Here is a 22,468-nt window from a genome sequence, read left to right on the forward strand (position 1 = left end):
TTTTTATCTAGACGAGCAAATTCCGCTGCGGTACCTTCCATGCACCGCGCTGAAATCCCAGCGACCGCTCAAACCCACTCTGTACATGCTCAAATATTTTCTATTATTCACGCTCGGGCTGAGCCACCAAAGCCCTTGGGGAGCGTAAATTTCGCACGAATTACTGTAAACCGAATTAAGCCGCCTTCCTTGTTGACTAGCCAATAGCAAGCTGGGCAGCTGCGCGCCCACAACAAACAGGCTCGGCAGATCACAACCGGTGGGGACGCTTCGCTTCTCCGAAGGGCTCCCCCTCACCGCACCTCTGCTTCAGAACTACAACTCCCAGGATGCCTCGCGGGACCCTGAAATGGAGTCCCTTCCGCCCGGGAGGGGAAGGCAGAGCAGGGCCCGGGCCACCTGGGGAGAGGCGGGGTTGGCTTCGGAACGGAAGCGGGTTCCCCTGGCTGGCTGGCAGGCAGACAGGCAGGCACTACAGGTCAGGCCGGCCGGCCGGGCCCGGTTCCGGGTGCCACTGACTTGGCGACGGAGGAGGCGGATGAGGAGGAGGAGGAGCAGCAGCAGTAGCAGCAGCGCGGGAGGAGAGAAGATGGCGGCGGACCGGGAGACGGAGGTCCCGGCCATTGACAGGAGCTTGCTGGAGTGCTCCGCCGAGGAGACTGCCCTGGTGAGAGGCCTCGCGGGGAAGGGACGCCCAGGGAGGGGAGACAGAGGCGTCTGGCCGGCCGGCCCGGGGGTGGGCGTCCGACCTGGGCATTATTAGGCCCGGCAAGGCTGTCAGGTGTGTGGGTTGGGACGAGAATAGGAGGAGGGAGGCTGTGAGGGGATGCTGAGGGCTGCGGGCGGAGAAAGAGGCGAGGGGCCGGAGAGGATGGGGTGGGGGTTTAGAGTTGGGGGGCGGACAGCCACTCGCTCCCCAGCTGTGGGGTGTGGGAGCCACGTCCAGTGAAGGGGAGGGTGCCGGCCTCTTGTTGACACGCAAAGGAAGAAGGGAGTTGAGAAGACAAAGCTCGGTGAACCAAAAAGAAGGGGGGGGGGGGTTCGCGTGACAAAAGGTATTATTGCCTAGCGGGGAAGGCGGGAGGGTCTTGGCGTCGGAGAAACGGGGGGCGGGGGAGGGAAAGCAAGTTTCCTAAACAAATAAAAATGGTCTGCGAAGTTAGGCAAGGAGTTGTGCCGCAGTGCTACTACTGAGCATGAATCGAGAGAGCCCTGGGGTGGTTGTTTTTCCTTGATGCCTCTGTGCTGCTGCAGAGAGCAACGCGGCGGGTCTTCTGGGTCGTGGGGGGGGGGGGGAAGGGTCGTGTGAAAGACCCTGACAGGTTGTCGCGGCGAAAGGGGGCAAGAGAGGCGACCCCTCTGCAAGTACGATCGACTTAGCAGAGAAACGAGTCCGTGGTAAGTTACGGACTTCATTCGAGGGAGCACAAGTCAGCGGGGTTAACCAAACTGCGATCTGAAGTGCACTCCTCCCCCCCCTTCCTTTTTTTTTTGGCTGCTTTTTCTCCTTCAACGCTATTGGGAATGGATTCCTTCCTGCAATAACTTTTGGGGTTGATCTCTTCGACTTGTATTTAATTTGTAAACAGAGCTTCTGGTTCCAGTCATAAATAGGCTATGGTGGTTGACATTAAAATACTGCATATTAGGTGGCTTCACACTTTCCCTCCTCATCTCTATGTTTTGGGAAATGGCAGGTGTTCTCCCATCTAAAGCACTTTGTCACAAGCCTCTGTGTCTGCAAGTCACTGCTAGTGAGCGTTGCTGAGGGTATAATTGAAGAGTGTTAAGGGCAGGTCACTTCTGTCTCTTTGGGGAATATTCTTTCTAGTTGCACCTGAAACAGAACTATTTTTTTAAAAAAATAGCTCTGAAATTGTACATCTAACCCATATTTTAGTTCATATGAGCAGCTCTGGGAAGCAGAGAACAATTCCTTCCAGTGAAATAAGTTGCCAGACTTTAAAACTTTTAACACTCCAGTAATACGTGAGCAGCCTAGTAAAAATTTGCAGTTCCTTGCAAGGTTGGAGAATGTATAGTTTGATGGAGTGTCATGATGTAACTTTGCATAGATGGATATGGAGTTATGTTTTGACATCATTCTGTTCCTTTGTGTGTTTTGTAAAATATAAGATGAATTAGATGTCATAAGTAAAAAATGTTCTAACAGCCTGTTCATTTTAGTACCTCATGTGACCAGAATTCTCTTATTCCATGTTAATATTTATAATTTTGTAACTGAGCTCCTGACTTCTGTTACCAAGTAAAAAACTTTCCCCCCACGACTGAATTTTAGCTTTTTTTGTTGAAATCTTGATACCTTTTCATAGTACTCTCTTGACTCCCAGAAATGTATTATCATAATTGTTGTTACTTTATGTTTATATGTTAAGCTCAAAAAATTCACAATTGAGCATCCTGTGTAATTGATAATCTGTATATTTAGACATTTTGAATCTAGTGCTTGCAGATTTGGTTCTTCCCATACCCACAACCGTTTGCAGGATTGACACGTGGAATTGGAATCTGTTTCCCATTGTGGGGCTTTTAGCAATATGGAGTGTTTTATAGTCCTCATAGTAGCTATCCGTAATAGGTTAAATAAAAGTTTTTAATTATTTAATACATTTGTATAGAAAATTGAACCTTGTTTGTATGTGAAGCTCTCTTTTTCTCCTGTGGAGATTTGAATTTTTGTAGGGAACTTGTGGTAACTTATAGTTGCCTTTTCTTTTTCCGTGAACAAACAATATGTTATTATCTTTTGTATCTTGTACCCTTTTTGTTAAAACAAAGGAAAGTATATCTTGTACAGTAGAAGGCAAACTTGTAGCTGAGACACAAGTGTAGTCACCAACAACGTCTAATATTAAGTTATGTTTAACTTTTCTAATGTTATCACAAACTATGCTTATGGAATTGTTAAAATTAAATGTTTTATATCTTTTAAAAATATATATTTTATGTGACTAGTTTATTATGATTAAATGTTCTCTGAGTATACTGTACATACTCTGAGTAAACTGTACATAGAGTTAAACCCTAGAAAGAATATAATTACAATGTGGCTTTAATTTTTATTTGAAATTATAAATTATTTGCACTTGAAAAATACAAGTGTTTTATCTTTGTGTAAAAAATAGCATATTTGAATCTGTAAGCATGGTTATAGGATTTTTGCAGGTACAGTATGTTTAAATATCATAGATAAACATTATTATGGCAATAATCCTTTTGAAATAAATAGTAACAACTAATAGATACATTTGTTTATAGATAATTTGCTGCTGTTGTAAAAGCAATAGGTGGTTCACTTGTTTTCAGCCCACTGATTAGTGATGACAAAAATAGCACTTTTAACCATTAATGACATTGACAGCCTTATTTACATATTCTGTATATTTATTGTAAACAACACTTTAAATCTACTTCATTTAAGGTTTTTTCTTAAAGTGATTGTTTTTGAAAAAAATAAAATCAATGGAAGATCACGTTCTTGAAGGTGATTAACACTGTTGGGTATCGAGGTTAACAATAATAGCACTGCTGTATTTTTAGTTGTGCTTTTATGTTAGTTTTTTCCGCTAAGAGGAATTAGAAAGTGGACAAGGTTCTACCAAGAAGACATTGGCTTGGATTCAGTTTAGCACTAAGTTAACAAGGATCAACACTTGCGCTGTTACTTGGCACTATATTAGATGAAAGCCATGATTCAGATTGTTTAATTCAGACTCTTTAATTCTGGCTAAAATAATTTATGTGCAATTGTTGATAATTTTGTATCAATCCAGCCTGACCTTATCCACAAGCACAGTTATACAGATTATATGGCAATTCCTTGGCTTCTGCTTTGAGTTCACTTGAAAGTGCTATACAACTTCATCAGTAAATAAATCAGATGATCTGATTGATGTATCAAGCTTTCCAAGCTAGCGTTTCCCCCCTTATAATTAATTTGTGTACTTTATGCACTGCATCAGGTTCTGCATTCTGAAGAGGTTATCATCAAAATATTTCCAGAAAATAACAAGTATTGGATGGAGCTGGGGAAACCCATGTTCTTTATTATTAATTATATTTGTTAGTTGCTTTATGCAAAAAAATCTCAAAGCTAGATAAAATACAGAATGTTTAAAATGACATACAGTACAAAATTCCTAAAATGCTCATCCAGCATCACAATAAAATGGACGAGTCCTACCCCCTTCCATTGCCAAAAATGAGCCCCAAAGAAGAAGCTAGTTTTGCTACCAGCATATCCAAATATTAGGTTAAATTTTGGAAATTGCAAGGTTCACTCTGTATAATGTTTGGTAATTCCAGAATGAAAGTAATAGGAATTGCCTATCACCTTTGTGCCCTGGACTTGTGAAGTTTGAGAAGAATTTGGATGGTTTCTGTAAAGAAAAAAATACTAGACTAGCTGGATCTTGTCTTGATCCAGCAAAACAATTCTTACGCTCTCTTTGTTATGGCTCAGTGGTGGGTGTACCAAATTATTTCATTCCTTTACCGCTGAAAAATACCTGAGATACTGGTAATTGGGAAGAGCTTTCAGAACAACTTTCATACATTTCTGTCAGAAGACAGTTGGATCCTTCCTGCATGGGTATGGTTTCTTGTTGGGGAATACTCCCTTGAACCTCCTCCCCTATTTCAGGTTGAGCACAGTTGTGCGGTGCCATTTAACATTTTTTTTCTCTCATGCAGGCACAGCATAAATGTCAAGCGTAGCAAGTGAGGTTACTTCAGGCCAGGCATACTGAAGTTGAATCACTTTGTGTTCCTGGCATGCCTTGAAAACCCACTTGCTTATTCTTTGTTTTTTTAATGACTATAGTTTTAAAAGAAAAGCAGTGATATAATGGGCTTTGAAGCCATGTCTTCTGATTAACACTTTAAAAAAAAATCTTTCAAAGGCTTCCATTCCTTCACCTTGGCTCTCTCCCACCGCACCCCATACTAAATGTAACACCATCAGCAGAATTCCATTGAAGAAAACTTTAAAAGCAGTAAAACTTCATTGACTTCTTGTGGCTGTTGCCAATTCAGGTTTTTTTTTTCCTGGGCAGTGCTTTTATCCAGAATGAGGTTGTTTACAGAGGTTTATGGGTTTATTTGTATGTAGTGCACCTTTCTTTAAAAGCTTTTTGAAACTACCAATTTGGAGGCAACAGCCACTTTTCAAAGGGTCCTCCGGCTAGTTCTGCAGTTTGACTTTAGGCTTGTATTTATTGTACATCTCTGTATATGCATTGCCACATGATAAACTACTTTGAAACTTGCAGCTTTTAAAAGGAAAAAAGTTGACAACTGATTGGTCATGGATATGCTCAAAGTATCTCTCTGGACTGTAGACATCAAAATGACTGAATTTTATATTGATAGTTGTACTGTAGTATTTTCATTCAGAAATATGCTGGGAAGCTATGAAATATTTTTTAATTTGAGACGTTTGCTGGTGACTCGAATGGGTTGGGTATTGTCTCTCGTCATGTGACAGAGGCAGGAGAGCAAAGAACTCTGGGAGGCAGTGCTAATGTATGTTAACTTTTTCCCCCTTAAAGAAATGGCTGCAAACACCTGATCTTCCGAAAGAAATATACAAGCACCTTGCCTACTATGTACCCAAAATTTACTGTAGGGGTCCTAATCCAGCCCCACAAAGCGAAGATTTGCTTGCGCAACAGGTTTTGCTGGGACCAATGGAATGGTACCTATGCGGTGAAGACCCTGCATTTGGCTTTCAGAAACTTGAGCAATCCAACAAGCCTTCACATCTTTGTGGCCGGGTGTTTAAAGTTGGCGAGCCTACATACTCTTGCAGGTAACTAGTCACTTATTTTAAACTGTCAAGCCCCTTAACAGTTGAATGATTTGAGCTCTATTTATTGATTTTAAACATTTTTAATACAACTGCTCATTTAAAAAATTGAGGGCAGTTTACAATAAAAGCAATCCATTAAAATCCAGTAAATACAGTGAAAGCAGGTTCCCTGCCCAGGAACTGTCGTAGTTGGCATACCAGTTAAAGTTGAAGAAAGGCAGCTGCATGTTGCAGATGGTTGGGGCTGCAAGCAAGGTAGTGTGGGAGGTTGTAACTGGATGCAGGATTTTGGCAAAAAAATACCTCCTCCCCCTTTTCTGTTAGGTCCCACCTAGATCAGGCTACATACTCACAAGGGCACAATTTGATACCATTCTTATATCTGATCTCTGGTTCCAAAGAATAGCAAAACCCCAACCTGTTTGGGTTATTTGTGGCTGCCATTTAGTACTTTTTAATTCTTTGCTTTCTGGGCAGGTAGTGGTTTTGAACTGCAGTTTTTGTTATTCAATACATAATGATAACAACAACAACATATAATATTTCCATCTGCATAGAAGGTCCTAGGTTGTGTCCAATATACATTACAGGCTTTTTGTCAAGCAGTTGACAGTGCAATCCTATACAGATCTTTTCAGAAGTGTTGAATTCAGTGGAGCTTGTTTTTAGTTAAATATGTATAGAAGTTCATTCTAAACATTGTGTAGTTGGCCCTTTTATTACATGTTTTTTCTACTCTCTTTTTTTGTCAGAGATTGTGCAGTTGATCCAACTTGCGTGCTTTGCATGGAATGTTTCCTGGGAAGTGTTCACAGAGAGCATCGATACAGGGTTAGTAAACCTATATGTGATTTTGGTGATGTCTCATTCAGTATCAAATTTGTGACTTGGTCAAATCAAATGAGTGTATATTTTATCACACTTCCCCCCCCCCCATTATCTTTTCCTCTCCTCCCTCTCTCTTCCTCTGCTCCCCAATGCAAAAGTAGCATTACAAAAGCTATGAAATTCAGTATGTAGGAAGTATTCCTACTTGCCCAGGCAGCCCTGATGCTTTCACACAGATCAGTACTTTGAGTAACATTAAATGTGGCTTTCGGAAACTAAAAATTTGACTTTGAAGTTCATTTCCTTAGATTATAGGTGTAAGTGTAGGTAGATGGGCTTAATGAGAGTAATCACAGGCAATAAATGAAAGCGTCAACCAGTTATGACACAACAGCTGCCTCATGCTCACAGTTAACTCAGCACTGTAATTTAAAAGAAGAAAACAGCATCTCTAGTATATCCCTTTATCACTGAACTGAAGGCTGAAATTAACAGATAAATAGGTATTTTGGCTGCAATCCTATGGTCCTAGACAGGGCACCCTAGGGACCATAGGATGTTTCAGTCCCCCCTGTGAGGGTGGAGGCAGTGGTCCAAACCCATGGGAATCTGACCTAGTTTGCCCCCCTCCAAGCTGTCACAGAAACCTCTACAGCCCTATCTTACCAACTTTGAGCTCTGAAACCAGTAGATGCTACAGAGATGGGTCAGTGTTCCCACTCCCTTGACACCCCTTCCACACACACACACCCAAAAGCAGAGGAAATTAATATGACAACCCTGGAGCCAGCTCATGTTCCTTCCTATTGGAAACAATAGGAGATAAATCATTTTTGGAAAAAACAGAAGGGGGCAGGTAAAATGGTGCTTCTCCCTCTCAGCCTGAGGCCATGTGCCCAGCAGGGCTCTGGATTTGGTGGTTTGTTGATCTTCAGTCCCCCCCAGCACCCTGGGCCAACTTTTGGATTTCTTTCCCCTTTACAGAAATTATCAGGGGTCTGCAAATGTTAATTCCTACTAATCAGCTGTGATAATCCTGTTTTGATGGCACAACAATGCAGATACGTTATGTATGTTATCATGTTTGTTTTTCTAAGGATGGTTTATGCACTTTGCCCATGCCCCAGGGCAGCTTACAACAAAGTCAAATGGGGGGGGGGAATCTATGAAACAACACAAGTCCTTAAAACACCACACTACTGATAGTCTGAAGTTATGTTGCTTAGTCTTTGTATACTGTAGGTTGAATTATTATTATTTACTTTGAACCTGAGATTAATTCCATAGCTTTCGTCAAGCATTTTACCCCTTTCAGATTCTGTTTCTCTACACTGCCACCCCATAACATGCTTCATACAAGTTCACATATTAAACATAATAAATTGCAGACTTAAAGTAAGGGAAAGGCTTCACTCTCCATTCCCCTGGCCTTATCTTTAAGTTGGATCTGTTTTTGCTCTGATTGCTTAACATAGATTATAGACTCATAGAATCAGCACTGGAAGGGATCCCAAGGGTCATCTAGTCCAACCCGTCGCAATGCAGGAATGGGTGGGCTTGAACTACCAACCTTCTGGTTAACAGCCAGATGCACTGTCTCATTAGAATAGCTGCTAACTGAAGAAGAATAAGATAAGATAGTCCTTATCTTGTTATCGCCTAATTCACTTGCTGGAGCAGGGAGAAACTTCTTGTAATTTCTTTGGGAAGTGCATTTCTTGAAGTATGTAAGTTAGCAGAACTAATAATCATAAGGCCAACCAGTCAGTATTTTCCATAATCTAACCTAAAATTGGAACTGGTATAAGTGAGTCATGCAATAAACTCAAGTGATTCTTGTTCTTTTATTCTATACAATAATTCCTATAATGTATGATTCCAAGATCATGTCTGCTGATTTGTCTGTATGACTTCATATTTTAGTACAATGGCAGGATCTACTCCTGTAGGCATTTTATCACGAGTGGAGGCTTGAGTGGAATCTATTGAATCCTTGTTCATAAAAAAGCAGGCAGGACAGACCTGGAGAATATGCCCTGCTTAGCTCTAAAAGCAAGGAGAATTCTGCTTGCTATAGCTCATATCATTGATTTACCCTTAGTTTGAAAGGTAATAATGACTTTTCTTCCCCTCTGCCCTTTCATAAGACTTGCTGATCCTTTGGCACTGGGAGCAGCCAGCTGTCAGGGCTATTACTGGAAGATGGAGCCTTATTCTGGTGGTGAGCCCAAATGACATTCCTGTAGTCTCTGCTCCATTGAGTATAGGATTTGTTATACAAAACTTCAAAGCAGCCATTTAACTTAACGTCACAAGGATTGAAAAACCACCACGAATCTCTAAATTGTCTCTCGGGTCTTCTTCACTGTGTCCCAGATTGCCAATCAGTTTTTGATAGAAAGTTTACCAGCCTGGGTTTTCATTTATGAAGCATACTTTCTTGTTCATATTTATTTTTAAATAATGCTGTAGATGACAACATCTGGTGGAGGAGGTTTCTGTGACTGTGGTGATACTGAAGCTTGGAAAGAAGGTCCATACTGCCAGAAGCATGAACATAACACTTCAGAAACAGAAGAAGAGGAGGTAAGGATACACAGGTTTCGAAAACTATTTTGTGCTGTTGCTCAGGTAACTCCGGTTTGGACAGAGAGCAAAATTTGAGAGCCCACTCTCTGGCCTAACTCTAGGCCCAGCCACGCCACCCACATGACATCTTTGCTTCCTCCTGTATAAAGCAGGAGGGAATACATCAAGGTTGTTCTTTCAGTCAGGTGTGCTTTATTATGTTTTCTGTATTTAAGTGTCTTGTTCTTCACTTCAGGAGCTTTTAACACTAAAATGACTTTTTCTAGTCTTTCTAGCAGCCAGATCCCATAGACTAGGGCAGGCTTAGGCAAACTCTGCCCTCCAGATGTTTTGAGACTACAATTCCCATTATCCCTGACAACTGGTCCTGTTAGCTAGGAATGATGGGAGTTGTAGTCCCAAAACATCTAGAGGACCAAGTTTGCCTATGCCTGGACTAGGGTATAAGAATTTTCAAATAATTAACTTTGATGTGTTAAGCTTCTTTTATCTGTAGGGGAAATGTTAGAAATTATTATCTCGATCTTAACACTTGCCTTCTTTTTTCATTTTAGGATCCTCTTGTGCATTTGACAGAAGATATGATAGCAAAAGTTTACAATATTTTTGCTATCATGTTTCAGTATGCTGTAGATATTTTAACATGGGAAAAAGAAAATGATTTACCACCTGGTTTAGAGACAGTGTAAGTAAAATTATTGTTTGAACTTCCAAGACAGGCACAGTTTTTAATGGAAAAATGTTAGCTGCATCTTAATTCATAAATGACATTGTGTGCAGCCTAAAAAGAATTGCCAATGCTTTAGTCCCATTGAAATAAGTCTGACAAACATTTACATCACATCAGTTTCAGCGGGTCTTCAGTGTGATCAGTTTTCTCTGGATTGCACTCAGTGGATATAGCTTACTTGAGAGTAAATACTATTGCGCTCAGTGGGACATAGCTTTGACTAAACATGCTTAAAATAGCTGTTCCTAGAGGCTAAAAGGGAAATGTTTTCTCTAAAGAATTATATTGATTTTTTTCTTATTGAAAAGTCTGTTCTCTCTTCCTCTCCTCCTTTATTTACGAAATAAATTAGTGGGATTTTTTGTTTGTTTATTTGTTTTTGTAGAATAGTGCTTCTTGCCAATAGTATCTAATGCAATTTGGCACTGCTATAGTAAGCTAATGTCATTGAAAATAGTGATAGGATCCAGCATATCCTGTAGGATAATACAATAACTTGGATCCAGAGAACATAAAACAGAACTCCACCTTTGCAGTAGGATGCTCCTCACTACAACGCCCTCTGCCCCTCCCCAAGTTGCTCCTGAAGTTTGGTAGTCCCTGCAGGATGGTTCATAGAGGGTCAGTTGGATTGGGAAATTAGAGGAATTTGGCGAGGCTGTCATGTAGAAGCAGAAGTTTTCCACTCACTCAAGGCACGGTAGTAAAATTAATCACAAGAGCCCTCCGTCTTCCTATTGCTGATTCAGTATGTTTCCTTAATAGAGATTCCAGCAAATAGAAGTATTGAAATGCCAGAGAAAATACCTTGATTGATTTAAATTAATTATATTCCTTATTCGTAATACTGTCTTTACAGTGAGAAGACAGATACTTACTTCTGCATGCTTTTTAATGATGAAGTTCACACATATGAACAGGTTATTTACACTCTTCAAAAAGCTGTCAATTGTACACAAAAGGAAGCCATTGGTTTCGCAACAACTGTAGACAGAGATGTAAGTAACCTCTTTAGACTTCCATTGAAATATTGGATAAAAATGATTAAGCTTGGTCAGTTTAAGAGGATTTAGTCCTGTAGTTCCTTCCATTCTTCCTTCCTGCTAGTTGATCAACCATTTACCTTATTTGGAGGAATAGAAGGGGCTAGGCAAATTCCAAATCAATGAATTAGTTCATTCCTTGATTATACTTGCTGCAATTGGCCCTCTTGGCAAGTGCCTACTTGATAACATACAATTTTGCTCCCCCACCTCCACTTCGCAAATCATGCTGTGAAAGTTGGGACACTTCCTTCCTGGATGCCTTCCCAGCCTGTGATTCTTTGGCAATGCTTTAGCAAGTTAACTTCACAGTGAGTCTCTGGGAAAGCACTTTTTAAAATTTGAGAAAACCTCCTCTCTTCTTACACCGTCCACCAAGAAAAAATATTTTTTAGCCAGTCTTTTCTAATGTAACATAGAGGCAAAACCTGTAAAAACGAAACATACTATTTAAAGTTTTAGTTATATCTTTAATTAGTTGTTAATAACCATGTAACTGTTTAACAGGGACGCAGGTCAGTTCGCTATGGAGACTTTCAGTACTGTGACCAAGCCAAATCAGTGATAGTGGTAAGTGACATTGCTTCATTTCCCTTAACTGAATGGTACTTCCTTATAATCAATTCACTGTTATAGCATATGTGCCCATTAGCATTTTAAAACTGTATGTGACATTTTAAGAATGTTAAGGAAATGTTAAATGTGTCTGATGGAAGTGGCAGCATGCCTTGTAAGTCACTTGTCTGATGGTTCTATCATTCTTCAAAAACTCAAAATTGGCACATTCTACTTTAAAATTGTGGTAACATCCAGATTAGATTATTGCAATGTATTGTACGTGGAGTTGCCTTTGAAGACTGGAAACTAAATATAATTCAGAGTATAATTGCTGGACTGTTAGCGGGAATTGAGTATTGGGATGACATCTCACCAGTGCTTAAAGTGTTGAATTGGCTCCCAGTTTTATTTCCAGGCAAAGTTCAAAGTGCTGGTGTTTTCCTTCAGATTGCTATACTGTTTGTGAGTAAAGATGCATAGGATTGGGAGGGAAAATGTATATTTTCAGCTCAAGTTTTCCCTAAGATTCTGGGGGGCTAATGAAGAAACCCCCAGTCCAACGTGTATGACTCATGCTAAGAAGCAAAGTTCAGCAGATACATCTACTGGATCAAAAATTGTGTATTCCGATGAGTGTAGCCATAATGTTTCTCTGCAGTCATCCCTGAATTACGTGCACAATTTCCAAAACTAGACTGGGACCTGCATTGTTGTGAATAGATACTTGGCACTTTTGGCCTTGACTGTGTCATTAAATTGCATGATGGGGTTGAAGACGGAAATCTTTTGTTGGGAAAGAAGCCTTGAACTCATGGCCCCCATGCCTCTCGGACAGTTGATGTACTCTCCATCTGCAGTTACAGATAGTTGGAAGCCCTTTGCTGTAGTCATATCTGTCAGAGCCAAAAAGGGTCTCTCTTCTCTTTGGCGATCACTTGTAGCCGAGTAAGATTGTCTTCCATAAACACAGTTTTAACAATGAGTCCGTAAGTGACTGTGGAGGCCAATTCTGGACCCACACGTCCTTCCACAGTGGGCACATTGGTTCCCGGGCGGGAGTTGATCACGGTGTGGATTTGCCAAGCCTGCCTTCCTCTTAGCACATTTCTCCCTTGCATTCTGAGTTCGAGTTAAACCTTCAATTGTTCCTAAGGCTGTTCACCTTCAGTATTAGAAACGGAATTCAAATTTTACAATTCTTGCATTATAAAGTGTAGGCATATAGTACTAGATATTGGAAAACCATGAAAATCCAGTTGCCTGGGATTGTTCTGTGTCTTAACTGTACAAACTTGAAAAGAAAAGTGCTGTGTTTGGGGCAAAACCTGTTAATGGCTTCTCTTTTCCCTGCCCTTTTTCCTTTCCTTTTCTTAAGAGAAGTACCAGTCGCCAGACTAAGCCGCTGAAGGTTCAAGTTATGCATTCATCTATTGTTGCCCATCAGAGTTTTGGTTTGAAGCTTCTAACTTGGCTTGGCAATATTATTGGATATTCAGGTACTGAAATTTGAAACACTTACGATATATTTGAAAGAGAAAAGTCATGATTGAAAAGCAGAAAATTCCTCTTTCTAGGGACAGAATGATAGACTCACATGGTCTTGTGGACATGGTACAAACATAACAAAAATATATTTGTTCAGGCTTATTGGTCCAGTTTAATTAAAGCATGAGGACAAAGCTACTTGTGATGTGGAAAGTCCCTGAAAGAATCTCCCAACATTCTTTTTGTTTCCTAAAATCAACCACAAGGGCACCTGAAGTAGGGAGAGTTTTATATTTCTCCCATGCCATTTTCTGACTGCAAATCATCCCTATCCCTGAGCAATTTCAGGTCCCACTTGTCTGCTTTCTAAATATGATTCTCCTCTAATGACCTTACATCACTTAAGTTTTCTATGTTGGAGACAGTCTATTCTGCAAGATCATGCATATCTGTAGTAAATACAAAATAAAGATGAATGCCTTCTATTTTAAGAATGTGCATGTTGGAGATTTAAATGTCTTACGTACAACTGAGTTTTATGCACAAAACGGATGATTAAAGCAAACCAGTTAATCCTTTAGGTTCATGTATTACTGTTTCTCCTTAATTAGATGGCCTTCGAAGAATATTGTGTCAAGTTGGCTTACAGGAGGGACCAGAAGGAGAAAACTCTTCTCTTGTGGATAAACTAATGCTGTCTGATTCTAAACTCTGGAAAGGTGGGCTATTCCTTCTTGTTTTAAGAATCTACCTGCACCACAGTCCGGTTGCTGGGATCTCCTCTTCTTTCACCAAGCTAGAGCAGTCTAGATAAATCAGAGCAAAAAGCATCTGTGATGAGAGGGATGGGCACAGACTTTAGGTACTCAGATACGAAATTCATACATCTTAGTTTACTCCTGGTTTACTGCAGTCTTGGTGGAAGGCACCGTCAAGAGGAAAGTGCTGTTCAGGATATCGTAAGATGCAAGGCTAGAAGTAGTGAGGCATTGATCTCTGCCAAGCTCATATCTAAGCCAAACAAGCATCTACACCTCTAAATTTCTGAAGCAGCAGAGCTATAGACTGTGGGTGTTTCTTAATGCTGTGCCACGTCTTGCTATGTTTCCTGTGCTCTACTGTGCAAGGCTTCCCCCTTTTGGACACCTTCCCACATGGCTGGTGTAAGATGCTGCTGCTGCTGCACAACAACAACAACAACAAATTTGTTTATTGTTTATACCCTGCCCATTTGGCTGGGTTTCCCCAGCCACTCTGGGGACACCTTATCTTCATGACAACTTAACAGAACGATTTAACTATTTCAGTCTCTACATCAGCACATTGTCAAAACTTGATGATTGCTCTAAAGTTATTTGGATGATGCTGTCATATAATAGTCCTCCACATTGATATGTATCTTTCTTTTTTTAAACAACAACAGGAGCTAGAAGTGTCTACCATCAGTTATTCATGAGCAGCCTACTTATGGATTTGAAGTACAAGAAGCTCTTTGCTATCCGATTTGCAAGGGTGAGTAACTTTCTTAATGAAAAATACTTCAAAATGCAAAGTGTGACTTTTCAAGTATAATAATAATTATTATTTATTATTTATACCCTGCCCACCTGACTGGGTTTCCCAACAGCTCCCAACAGAAAATTAAAAGCACTATAACACATCAAACATTTAAAACTTCCCTAAACAGGTTCAGATGTCTTCTAAAAGTTGTTTATTTCCTTGACATCTGGTGGGAGGGCATTCCACAGGGTGGGCACCACTACCAAGAAGGCCCTCTGCCTGGTTCCCTGTAACCTCACTTTTCGCAGTGAGGGAACCGCCAGAAGGCCCTCGGCGCTGGACCTCAGTGTCTGGGCTGAACGATGAGGGTGGAGACGCTCCTTCAGGTATACTGGGCTGAGGCTGTTTAGGGTTTTAAAGGTCAACACCACATAGTGGAACACATAGATTGTTACACAAAATCAGGCATGGCCAAACTTGGCCCTCTAGCTGTTTTGGGACTACAACTCCCATCATCCCTAGCTAACAGGACCAGTGGTCAGGGATGATGGGAACTGTAGTCCAAAAACAGCTGGAGGGCCAAGTTTGGCCATGCCTGCACTAAATAGTAACAACCTGGTGCCAAAGGCTCCTTAAGCCTTTTGGAGTTCTGGGTTGTACGTGGTATTCCTGCATGTAAAAGGACTGCCTGATGACTTGTTTGGGCAGATCTGCATGTACTGTTTAGATGGGTGCACAAAGCTGGCCTCAATATTAAAGTCAATGTGGAAGCTTTGGATCAGAGCCTAAATGTGGAAATGTAAATTCCTATGTGATTTGGATGGCACATGTTACCACTTTTGCTGGATGTGCCTAACAATCCAAATAAAAAAGCAGTTAACCAAGGTTAAACCAGGCGTAATGGTGAACTCTGGCTTAATACAAGTCAGAATCATTGTGCTGAAACTGGCACTTGGCTTGGGGAGGGGGAGGGAGGAGCTCTTATTCCTAGCTAACTGTGGATTATGAAGCCTGAAAGATCGTCTGAAGAGGGCTGTCAAGTTGTGGAATGAAGTCAGGCGTAATTTTTGAATAACTTGGGAGTAGTCAAGCATGTAATCTGAAAAATAAAAATTATTCTTATATATTGCACTGCTTCCCAGATATGACCTCTAAATATTGGCTAAACCCAGTCCTTTTTCTTGACACAAGTAACTGTTGCTATACCTGTGCTTATTAATGGTCTGGTAAATTGTGATGATACTGCAAGTTTGTTTGCACTGTTTCTGCACAAATGCAGTTTCTGGTACAAAACCTTCCCATCGCCAGCTTTAAATTTAGTTAGAACGTCTGGTCAGTGCAGATTAGAGGTGAATTTCCCCCTTGTTGTTTAGAATTATCGGCAGTTGCAGAAAGATTTTATGGAGGATGATCACGAGCGGCCAGTGTCGGTGACTGCTCTCTCTGTTCAGCTCTTCACTGTGCCTACTCTGGTGAGTAGTGGTTCCTTTTTTAAACTGATAGTTGGCACCCTTTGCCTTTTTTGCCTCCTTCTTTAATAGAATTATGAGCGATTGCAGAATGATTATGTGAAAGATGACCACGACAGAGAGTACTCAATTGCTGACCTTTCGGTACAGATATTCACAGTGCCTTCACTTGTAAGTACTTAAATGATGACTGAAGCTCTCTTTGCCCCAACTCCCACAGATCTAACATTAATAATTTGTTATTGTTTTATACACAGGTAATAGTCTTGCATAGTTTCATGTACAACATACAGATCTCTACCCACAAGGAGATTACAGTCCAAAATAGGCAATGGAGGAAAGAACAGAGGGGAGGGGAAAGAGATTCCCTACCAGTACTTCTGTGATAGTATTAGATCACAAGACTCATTTATGTTAAATTAGTAGCTAGAGTACAATAGTTTCATAGATGAATTCCTGTCCCCAGAGGATCCATGCTTTAAGGAATGGGCAAGACATTAGGTTGGTGCTTTAGTGTACTTTTAATTCATACGAATATTTTCGGTTGAGAACTTCAGTGACAGTTATGGCTGCAACAATTTTTCCTTTTAGTAACGTACTGAGCAATCAGAAATATTAACATAATGAATACATGAAACATGCTTGTGTTGGAGGCATTTGGCAATAATAGGGAATGTGATCTGACATTCTTTCAGACACATGTTAATGTCATTTTCATATTTCAGCTCTGTATCTCAGTCCAGTGAGGAGGTAGAATTGAATGAGGCAAAGTTAGTTGTGCAAAGATCTCTGTATATCTGTAGGGCTCCAGTGCTATGCTTTTGAAATTGGATTAGGGTTACAGTGCCATAGAAATAACATAATTATGGGTGTAGCTATTTAAGGTGACTGCTTGAAAATTTCCAGTGAAGATTATAAAGTGCTGAACATAGTATGAAGAAAATGTACTCCTTTTAATGAGAAAAGTACCAAATTATGGCTGTTAACTGATTCAGATATGTTAGACTGAATAAATATGGGTAATGTTTTGGTGTAAGGTTAAAGCCAACAGTTTATTTTGCCTCAGTTACTGACACATTTTTTTTTTCTCGGAAAAGATCCTGTGTACATCTTGGTTGAGATGTAAATAGATTGTTATATTGTCTATATTGGGTACCTTTTTACAGATCTGATTAAAACCAAGTGATGAAAAGCAGGTTATAGAGATTTAGAACAAAAAAAAAATGCCAGTTAGTACTTTTATGACTTTTGTTTTCATATGAGCGATAGACAAAGCCCTGTCAGTCATTGAAAGTACAATTTCTAGCTATAGACATGGAGTTGAAACTCTTTATTTTATCCTTCAAGGATCAGAGGATTCTCAGGTGATCTCCCACCTAGTAACTGGCTTTCCTGCCCAGACTGCTTTTGCTACAGAAATAGGACTACCTTATATCCACATTAAAAACCATGCACCTGAGCATTCTTCTGTTAGTTGAGTCTCTTATCTTTGTCATTATCAGACATGATTGAAACAAACCTTTAAATATCTATTTTGACATAGGCTCGAATGTTAATAATAGAGGAGAACCTCATGACTACTATCATCTCAACATTTATGGACCACTTAAGACATCGAGATATACAAGGCAGATTTCAGTTTGAACGGTACACTGCGCTACAGGCTTTCAAATTCAGACGAGTCCAAAGCCTGATTCTGGATTTAAAGTGAGTGTTTTATACCTAATCAGACAAATATATTTTTACATGAATAGCCCAAAATCAGATTGAAAACTTATTTCTGCTGTACTTCAGGTACGTGTTGATAAGCAAACCAGTTGATTGGTCTGATGATCTGAGGCAAAAATTTCTAGATGGTTTTGACATCTTCTTGGAGTTACTGAAGTGTATGCAGGTAGGTGATTTCTTCTTCTTAAGGTACTTACATTTATCAAGGAGTAACAAATGAGATGGTATATATAAGCTCATACCAAGAACAAACTTAGTTGGTCTCTAAGGTGCTACTGGAAGGAATTTTTTATTTTTATTTTGTCTTCATATTACTGTTAAAATATTGCTAGGTTTTGGAAATCTATTTTTTACAGTTGCCCCAATTTCAGTAGAGCTAAATATTTCTACAGTTCCCTCTGTAGGCAATCACCATGCAAGATTTGCTGAGTCTCAGCACTGACCCTACCCTGTTGCTTTGATGCTTCTCTTGTAAATGATTTGGCTTTTTCCTATTTCTGAAGGGCATGGATCCAATAACCCGCCAAGTTGGGCAGCATATCGAAATGGAACCAGAGTGGGAAGCAGCATTCACGTTGCAGATGAAATTGACCCATGTCATCTCAATGATGCAGGACTGGTGTGCTTTAGATGTAAGTTGTATCTCCTTCAGATGTGTTCGGATTAATATGAATGAATAAAATAGCTACATTTTCTTAAGGTTCTTGTATATAAATAAACAATAGGGTGTGTATCAGTGAAACCAAACTGCTTTAAAAATTGGGACCTCCAACCTTGTGCACATTTTTCAGGTAATGATTATTACATGTTGCAAAAAGAACTGAGACTTGGATTAGTACTTTATATCTCATGGGGTAGAAGGAAGGGGGAAGAGGGATATAGGTATATAAATGTGAGAAGAATTATCTGTTGCCATCTTGGTTTGAACCATTTTTTCCACGTCCTTAATCTAAAAAGGAGGACTGATCATAACATGCCCATAATTTTGCAGCTTCTCCCGTGAATAAGAAATGATAAAATACTTTGAAAATAGTTGCCTTTTTCTTTTTTAGCTGTTTGACAATGAAAGCTCTCCTAGTTAAATTATATAGTTTAGTAGTGCATGTAGCTGGCAAAGTTTTATTGATGTTTGATTAGCAGCGGGTTGATCAACAATCTTATTTATGGCCCACAATTACTGTTCTGAACCGCAGGCCCAAAGGAGGGCCCATGGGAGTGGTTGGGTGCAGGGGTACCAAAGAAGGATGTAAAAAAAAATCAGGGTTATCTGTTCTAGTGCTTTATTAAAGAAGGTTGTAGACTTTCAGCAAAGCAGCCTGTCAGGTCTCCTAGCCTTTGCAGAAGCGGGATGGACACTGCAGCAAGGAGATGGCTTTTCTGCACCCATTACATTCCTTTGGCCAGGACATTCCATCGCTCCACCTGACAAGATGAGAGCATAGATGGCAAATACCCATATCTTGCAGATAGTTCCCCTTTTTGGGCTCAGAGCCAATCACTTCAAGGATAACATCAAAGCAAGCCAATTAGCTTACATCAAAGCAAGTGAATATAAACGTATATGATCTCATTGCTACAACAACCACCATTTAATTGTGGGGTTATCTTGACTACCAAGATGGTGTCTGCAGAGCTTCTGGAACATTTCGCCTTTGGTTCAACACAATTACTTTTTTTTTTTTTTTAATGCGCTGAGTATTGGTGTAAAGATGAATGTTAATGAAAGCTTTAATTTTAAGATCTATTTAGGACCTTTCTTTTCTCACTCTTTAGACTGAAGATTCTGTGAGTGGCTAATAATAGTTTAAACACTGAATAACTGAACTGTAACAACCAACAGAAATAAACAGAGCAGCTGAAGTATCTCAGAACCAAGCCATACAATTTTCAAAACATAAAAATTGAAATGGCCTGGGGGAATAAAAAAGGGAGCATTCCAAAGTTAGGGTACCACAACTAAAAGGATTCTGTCTCGGGTTGCCACCTTCCTTAGCTCCTGAGGGTGGGGAACATGAAGAAGGGCTTCTGAGGAGGATCTTAATATCAATTGCCCTAGTCCAAAGCCATTTAGGGTGCCTCTTAAATTGGTGGTATGGAAAGGAAAATGGATAAAATACAAGATTCCCTTCTGCAAGCAAAACACCTCTTTCACATGTGGAAAGGCTGTTTTAAACTTAGTGGAAGAGCATTTTATGCATGAAATGAACTGAAATACACAGATGTTTTTCTGCTTGCAACGCATACAACCCCATGTTTGAAATGTAGTTCCATAATCCCTTTGCTTACTATTACACAGCTCCAGATAGCTTTTCATGTAACGTCTCCACAGAATTATTCTGAGTAAACTCATTCCACTCATCATACTTTTTTGTATTCAACCAAATAAGCTGGGGCTAGGTTTTATCTTGGTACATCCTTAACATGTATATTTTAATAATAAATAATGCTGTAACTTTATGTAGAGCCATGCTTTCTTTGAATAAATTCAATCTTTTTTCTAGGAGAAAGTGCTTATTGAAGCATATAAGAAAAGTTTGACCACATTGATGCAATGCCACAGTGGTTTTACTGATGGAGAGCAACCGATTGACCTCAACATGTGTGGACACTCAGTTGAGACTATCAGATACTGTGTTTCTCAGGAAAAAGTTAGCATTCATCTCCCTGTTTCTCGTTTACTTGCAGGTAAGGACTACATATTTGGTTGATTTTGTGCTGGATTGTTTTAAAGCAGTTTATACAAGCTCACACGAAGATTAGATATTTTCCTAAACTTTTCTTTGTTTGCTGACTCCTGTCATCATGATTTCTCCATAGTCATATGAACTCTAGACCCCTGCTTTATTTATTTTTTTATATGCACTACAAGATTATGATATAAACCTGCAATCCGCATGAAACAACTTCATGATTGTGGATATTGCCAAACTCTACTATCACTAATATCTGCACAAGGTTACTTTTCATTTGGTGCATATTATCTTTGGAAATGAACCAGATCGTGACAATTAAGTTAACTTGTATTACCATTGGATTTGTTTGTTTGTTTGTTTGTTTCATTAATTAACAGGACTTGTATACTGCTCAACCATCAAAGCCTCTAACCAGTTTATACAAAATATAAAATATAGATTAAAGGTACTGATAAAACCAGGTGTTAGATATAAACTAACCTAAAAAAACCAATAATATAAATAAAGTATGACGCACAAATACAGTTACATATTAAAAGACATGTCAAATGTACAAATGTCAAAAGTTTTTAGCATAGGGTTGCCATTCCTCCGAAATTTCCCAGACAAACTGGAATTGGAAGCAGTGTCCGGGCGGAAATTGCTGAAATGCCCTGGGAAATCCGGACGTATGGCAACCCATGTCGGAAGTCTAGATTTTGGCGAATTTCCTTAAAAATAGGTCTAAAAACATCGTTTTTGTCCGGATTTCCACTTTTTGAAATATGGCAACCCTATTTTAGCAGGCAGTAAAAACAGAACAGTGAAGTTGCCTGCCAATGGGCAGGAGGCTCCAGAATGTAGGTGCTGCCACACTTGAGATTGATTCCTTTCATGTGTGGAATAAACATTATATGACACATGTAAGAGGCTGTTAAGTTTATGCCCCAACAGGTTCCATTGGTCGCCCAAAGGTGGGCAATCCAAATGGGCTCACTAATAGTAGCCTGACAATGACAAGGGGTTACCCAGCATTAAATATTATTATCTAAAGTATAGCACAAAAACTTCCATTTGAGCAACAGTGCTTTCCCTCTCCCCCTTTTGGCTCTGTGGGGCTTGCGGGACCCTCCAGAACAACTTGTGGTAGGAAGATGGTAGGGTGACCACTCCAGAGCATGATTTTGAATTCCTAGATGTCAGATTTTGAAACTGCATTTCCTAGTAAATCTCTAGTTCTTTTCAGCTTTGTTTGACAACCTCAATAGATCCCAGAGTGGCAGAAAATACCTTTTCTGTCTTTTGTCAATATAGGTTTGCATGTGCTTCTGAGCAAAAGTGAAGTGGCATACAAATTTCCAGAACAGCTTCCAATGGTGAGTAATATTTAGATAAATGTATCTCATAAGGTGCAGATTTTAAAAATAAATAAAATTGCTCTGAGTACAAAAAAGAAGTGTTGCTGGTAATGGTGAAGAAATGGAGCAGTGTTTGAGAAAAGATGCTTTAGCTGTTGGTGAAATACTTACTTCCAGAACCACAACTGCCAGAATGCCTTTGGAGTAGCCTAGCATTCAGTGCACTGGTGGAGGGTTATATGGAGATCAGAATTGTTATTTGGGAGACTGGAGTGATCTACAGCAAACGGTAGGTAAGGCCTGGTGAAACGAAATAGTGTTAAAGCATGTTTTGTTGCCTTAAATCTGTTTAAGATCCCAAGGATACAGTGAATATACGGTGCTGAGTTCTGCCTCTGTAGCAGTTTATAGGGTAGTATCAGTGAGTGATAACCCTCCAGAGACCTGGAGGGGATGACTATGACTGTGTTTGCACATAACACAAAACTAGGGGTAGTCAACATGGTTCTTTCCCAGTGTTGCTGAATTCCTCTTCCTGTCAACTCTCATCATTGGCCATATTAGCTGTTGTAGATGGAAGTTGTAGTCGAACAGCATGTGGAGGTCCACAGGTGCTACATGCCTGAGCTGGTATAAGCTCAAGCAAGGCTTGTACTCTCACACTCCCACTTCCATTTG

The 22,468-nt window shown here is 39.9% G+C and overlaps 1 protein-coding gene across 3 annotated transcripts in view; it reads left to right on the forward strand.

The window, feature by feature from the left end:
- The first annotated feature begins 449 nt into the window (after window positions 1–449).
- Window positions 450–22,468, forward strand: part of UBR2 (ubiquitin protein ligase E3 component n-recognin 2) — a 54,192-nt gene continuing 32,173 nt past the window's right edge. The window contains exons 1-16 of one of the 3 annotated variants that reach the window (XM_033144848.1): window positions 450–667; window positions 5,571–5,830; window positions 6,583–6,661; window positions 9,131–9,244; window positions 9,802–9,932; window positions 10,837–10,975; window positions 11,528–11,590; window positions 12,954–13,074; window positions 13,675–13,782; window positions 14,487–14,575; window positions 15,937–16,035; window positions 17,576–17,739; window positions 17,827–17,926; window positions 18,264–18,392; window positions 20,262–20,445; window positions 21,747–21,808. In XM_033144848.1, coding sequence (XP_033000739.1) covers window positions 539–667; window positions 5,571–5,830; window positions 6,583–6,661; window positions 9,131–9,244; window positions 9,802–9,932; window positions 10,837–10,975; window positions 11,528–11,590; window positions 12,954–13,074; window positions 13,675–13,782; window positions 14,487–14,575; window positions 15,937–16,035; window positions 17,576–17,739; window positions 17,827–17,926; window positions 18,264–18,392; window positions 20,262–20,445; window positions 21,747–21,808 — 1,971 coding nt within the window. In that variant the 5' untranslated portion in view covers window positions 450–538. Of the gene's footprint in view, window positions 668–5,570; window positions 5,831–6,582; window positions 6,662–9,130; window positions 9,245–9,801; window positions 9,933–10,836; window positions 10,976–11,527; window positions 11,591–12,953; window positions 13,075–13,674; window positions 13,783–14,486; window positions 14,576–15,936; window positions 16,036–16,104; window positions 16,204–17,575; window positions 17,740–17,826; window positions 17,927–18,263; window positions 18,393–20,261; window positions 20,446–21,746; window positions 21,809–22,468 lie in introns of all 3 variants that reach the window. The other 2 variants (XM_033144849.1, XM_033144847.1) reach the window with 2 other exon arrangements.

The sequence above is a fragment of the Lacerta agilis genome, chromosome 3, assembly GCF_009819535.1.
Source record: "Lacerta agilis isolate rLacAgi1 chromosome 3, rLacAgi1.pri, whole genome shotgun sequence".
Classification (NCBI taxonomy): domain Eukaryota; kingdom Metazoa; phylum Chordata; class Lepidosauria; order Squamata; family Lacertidae; genus Lacerta; species Lacerta agilis.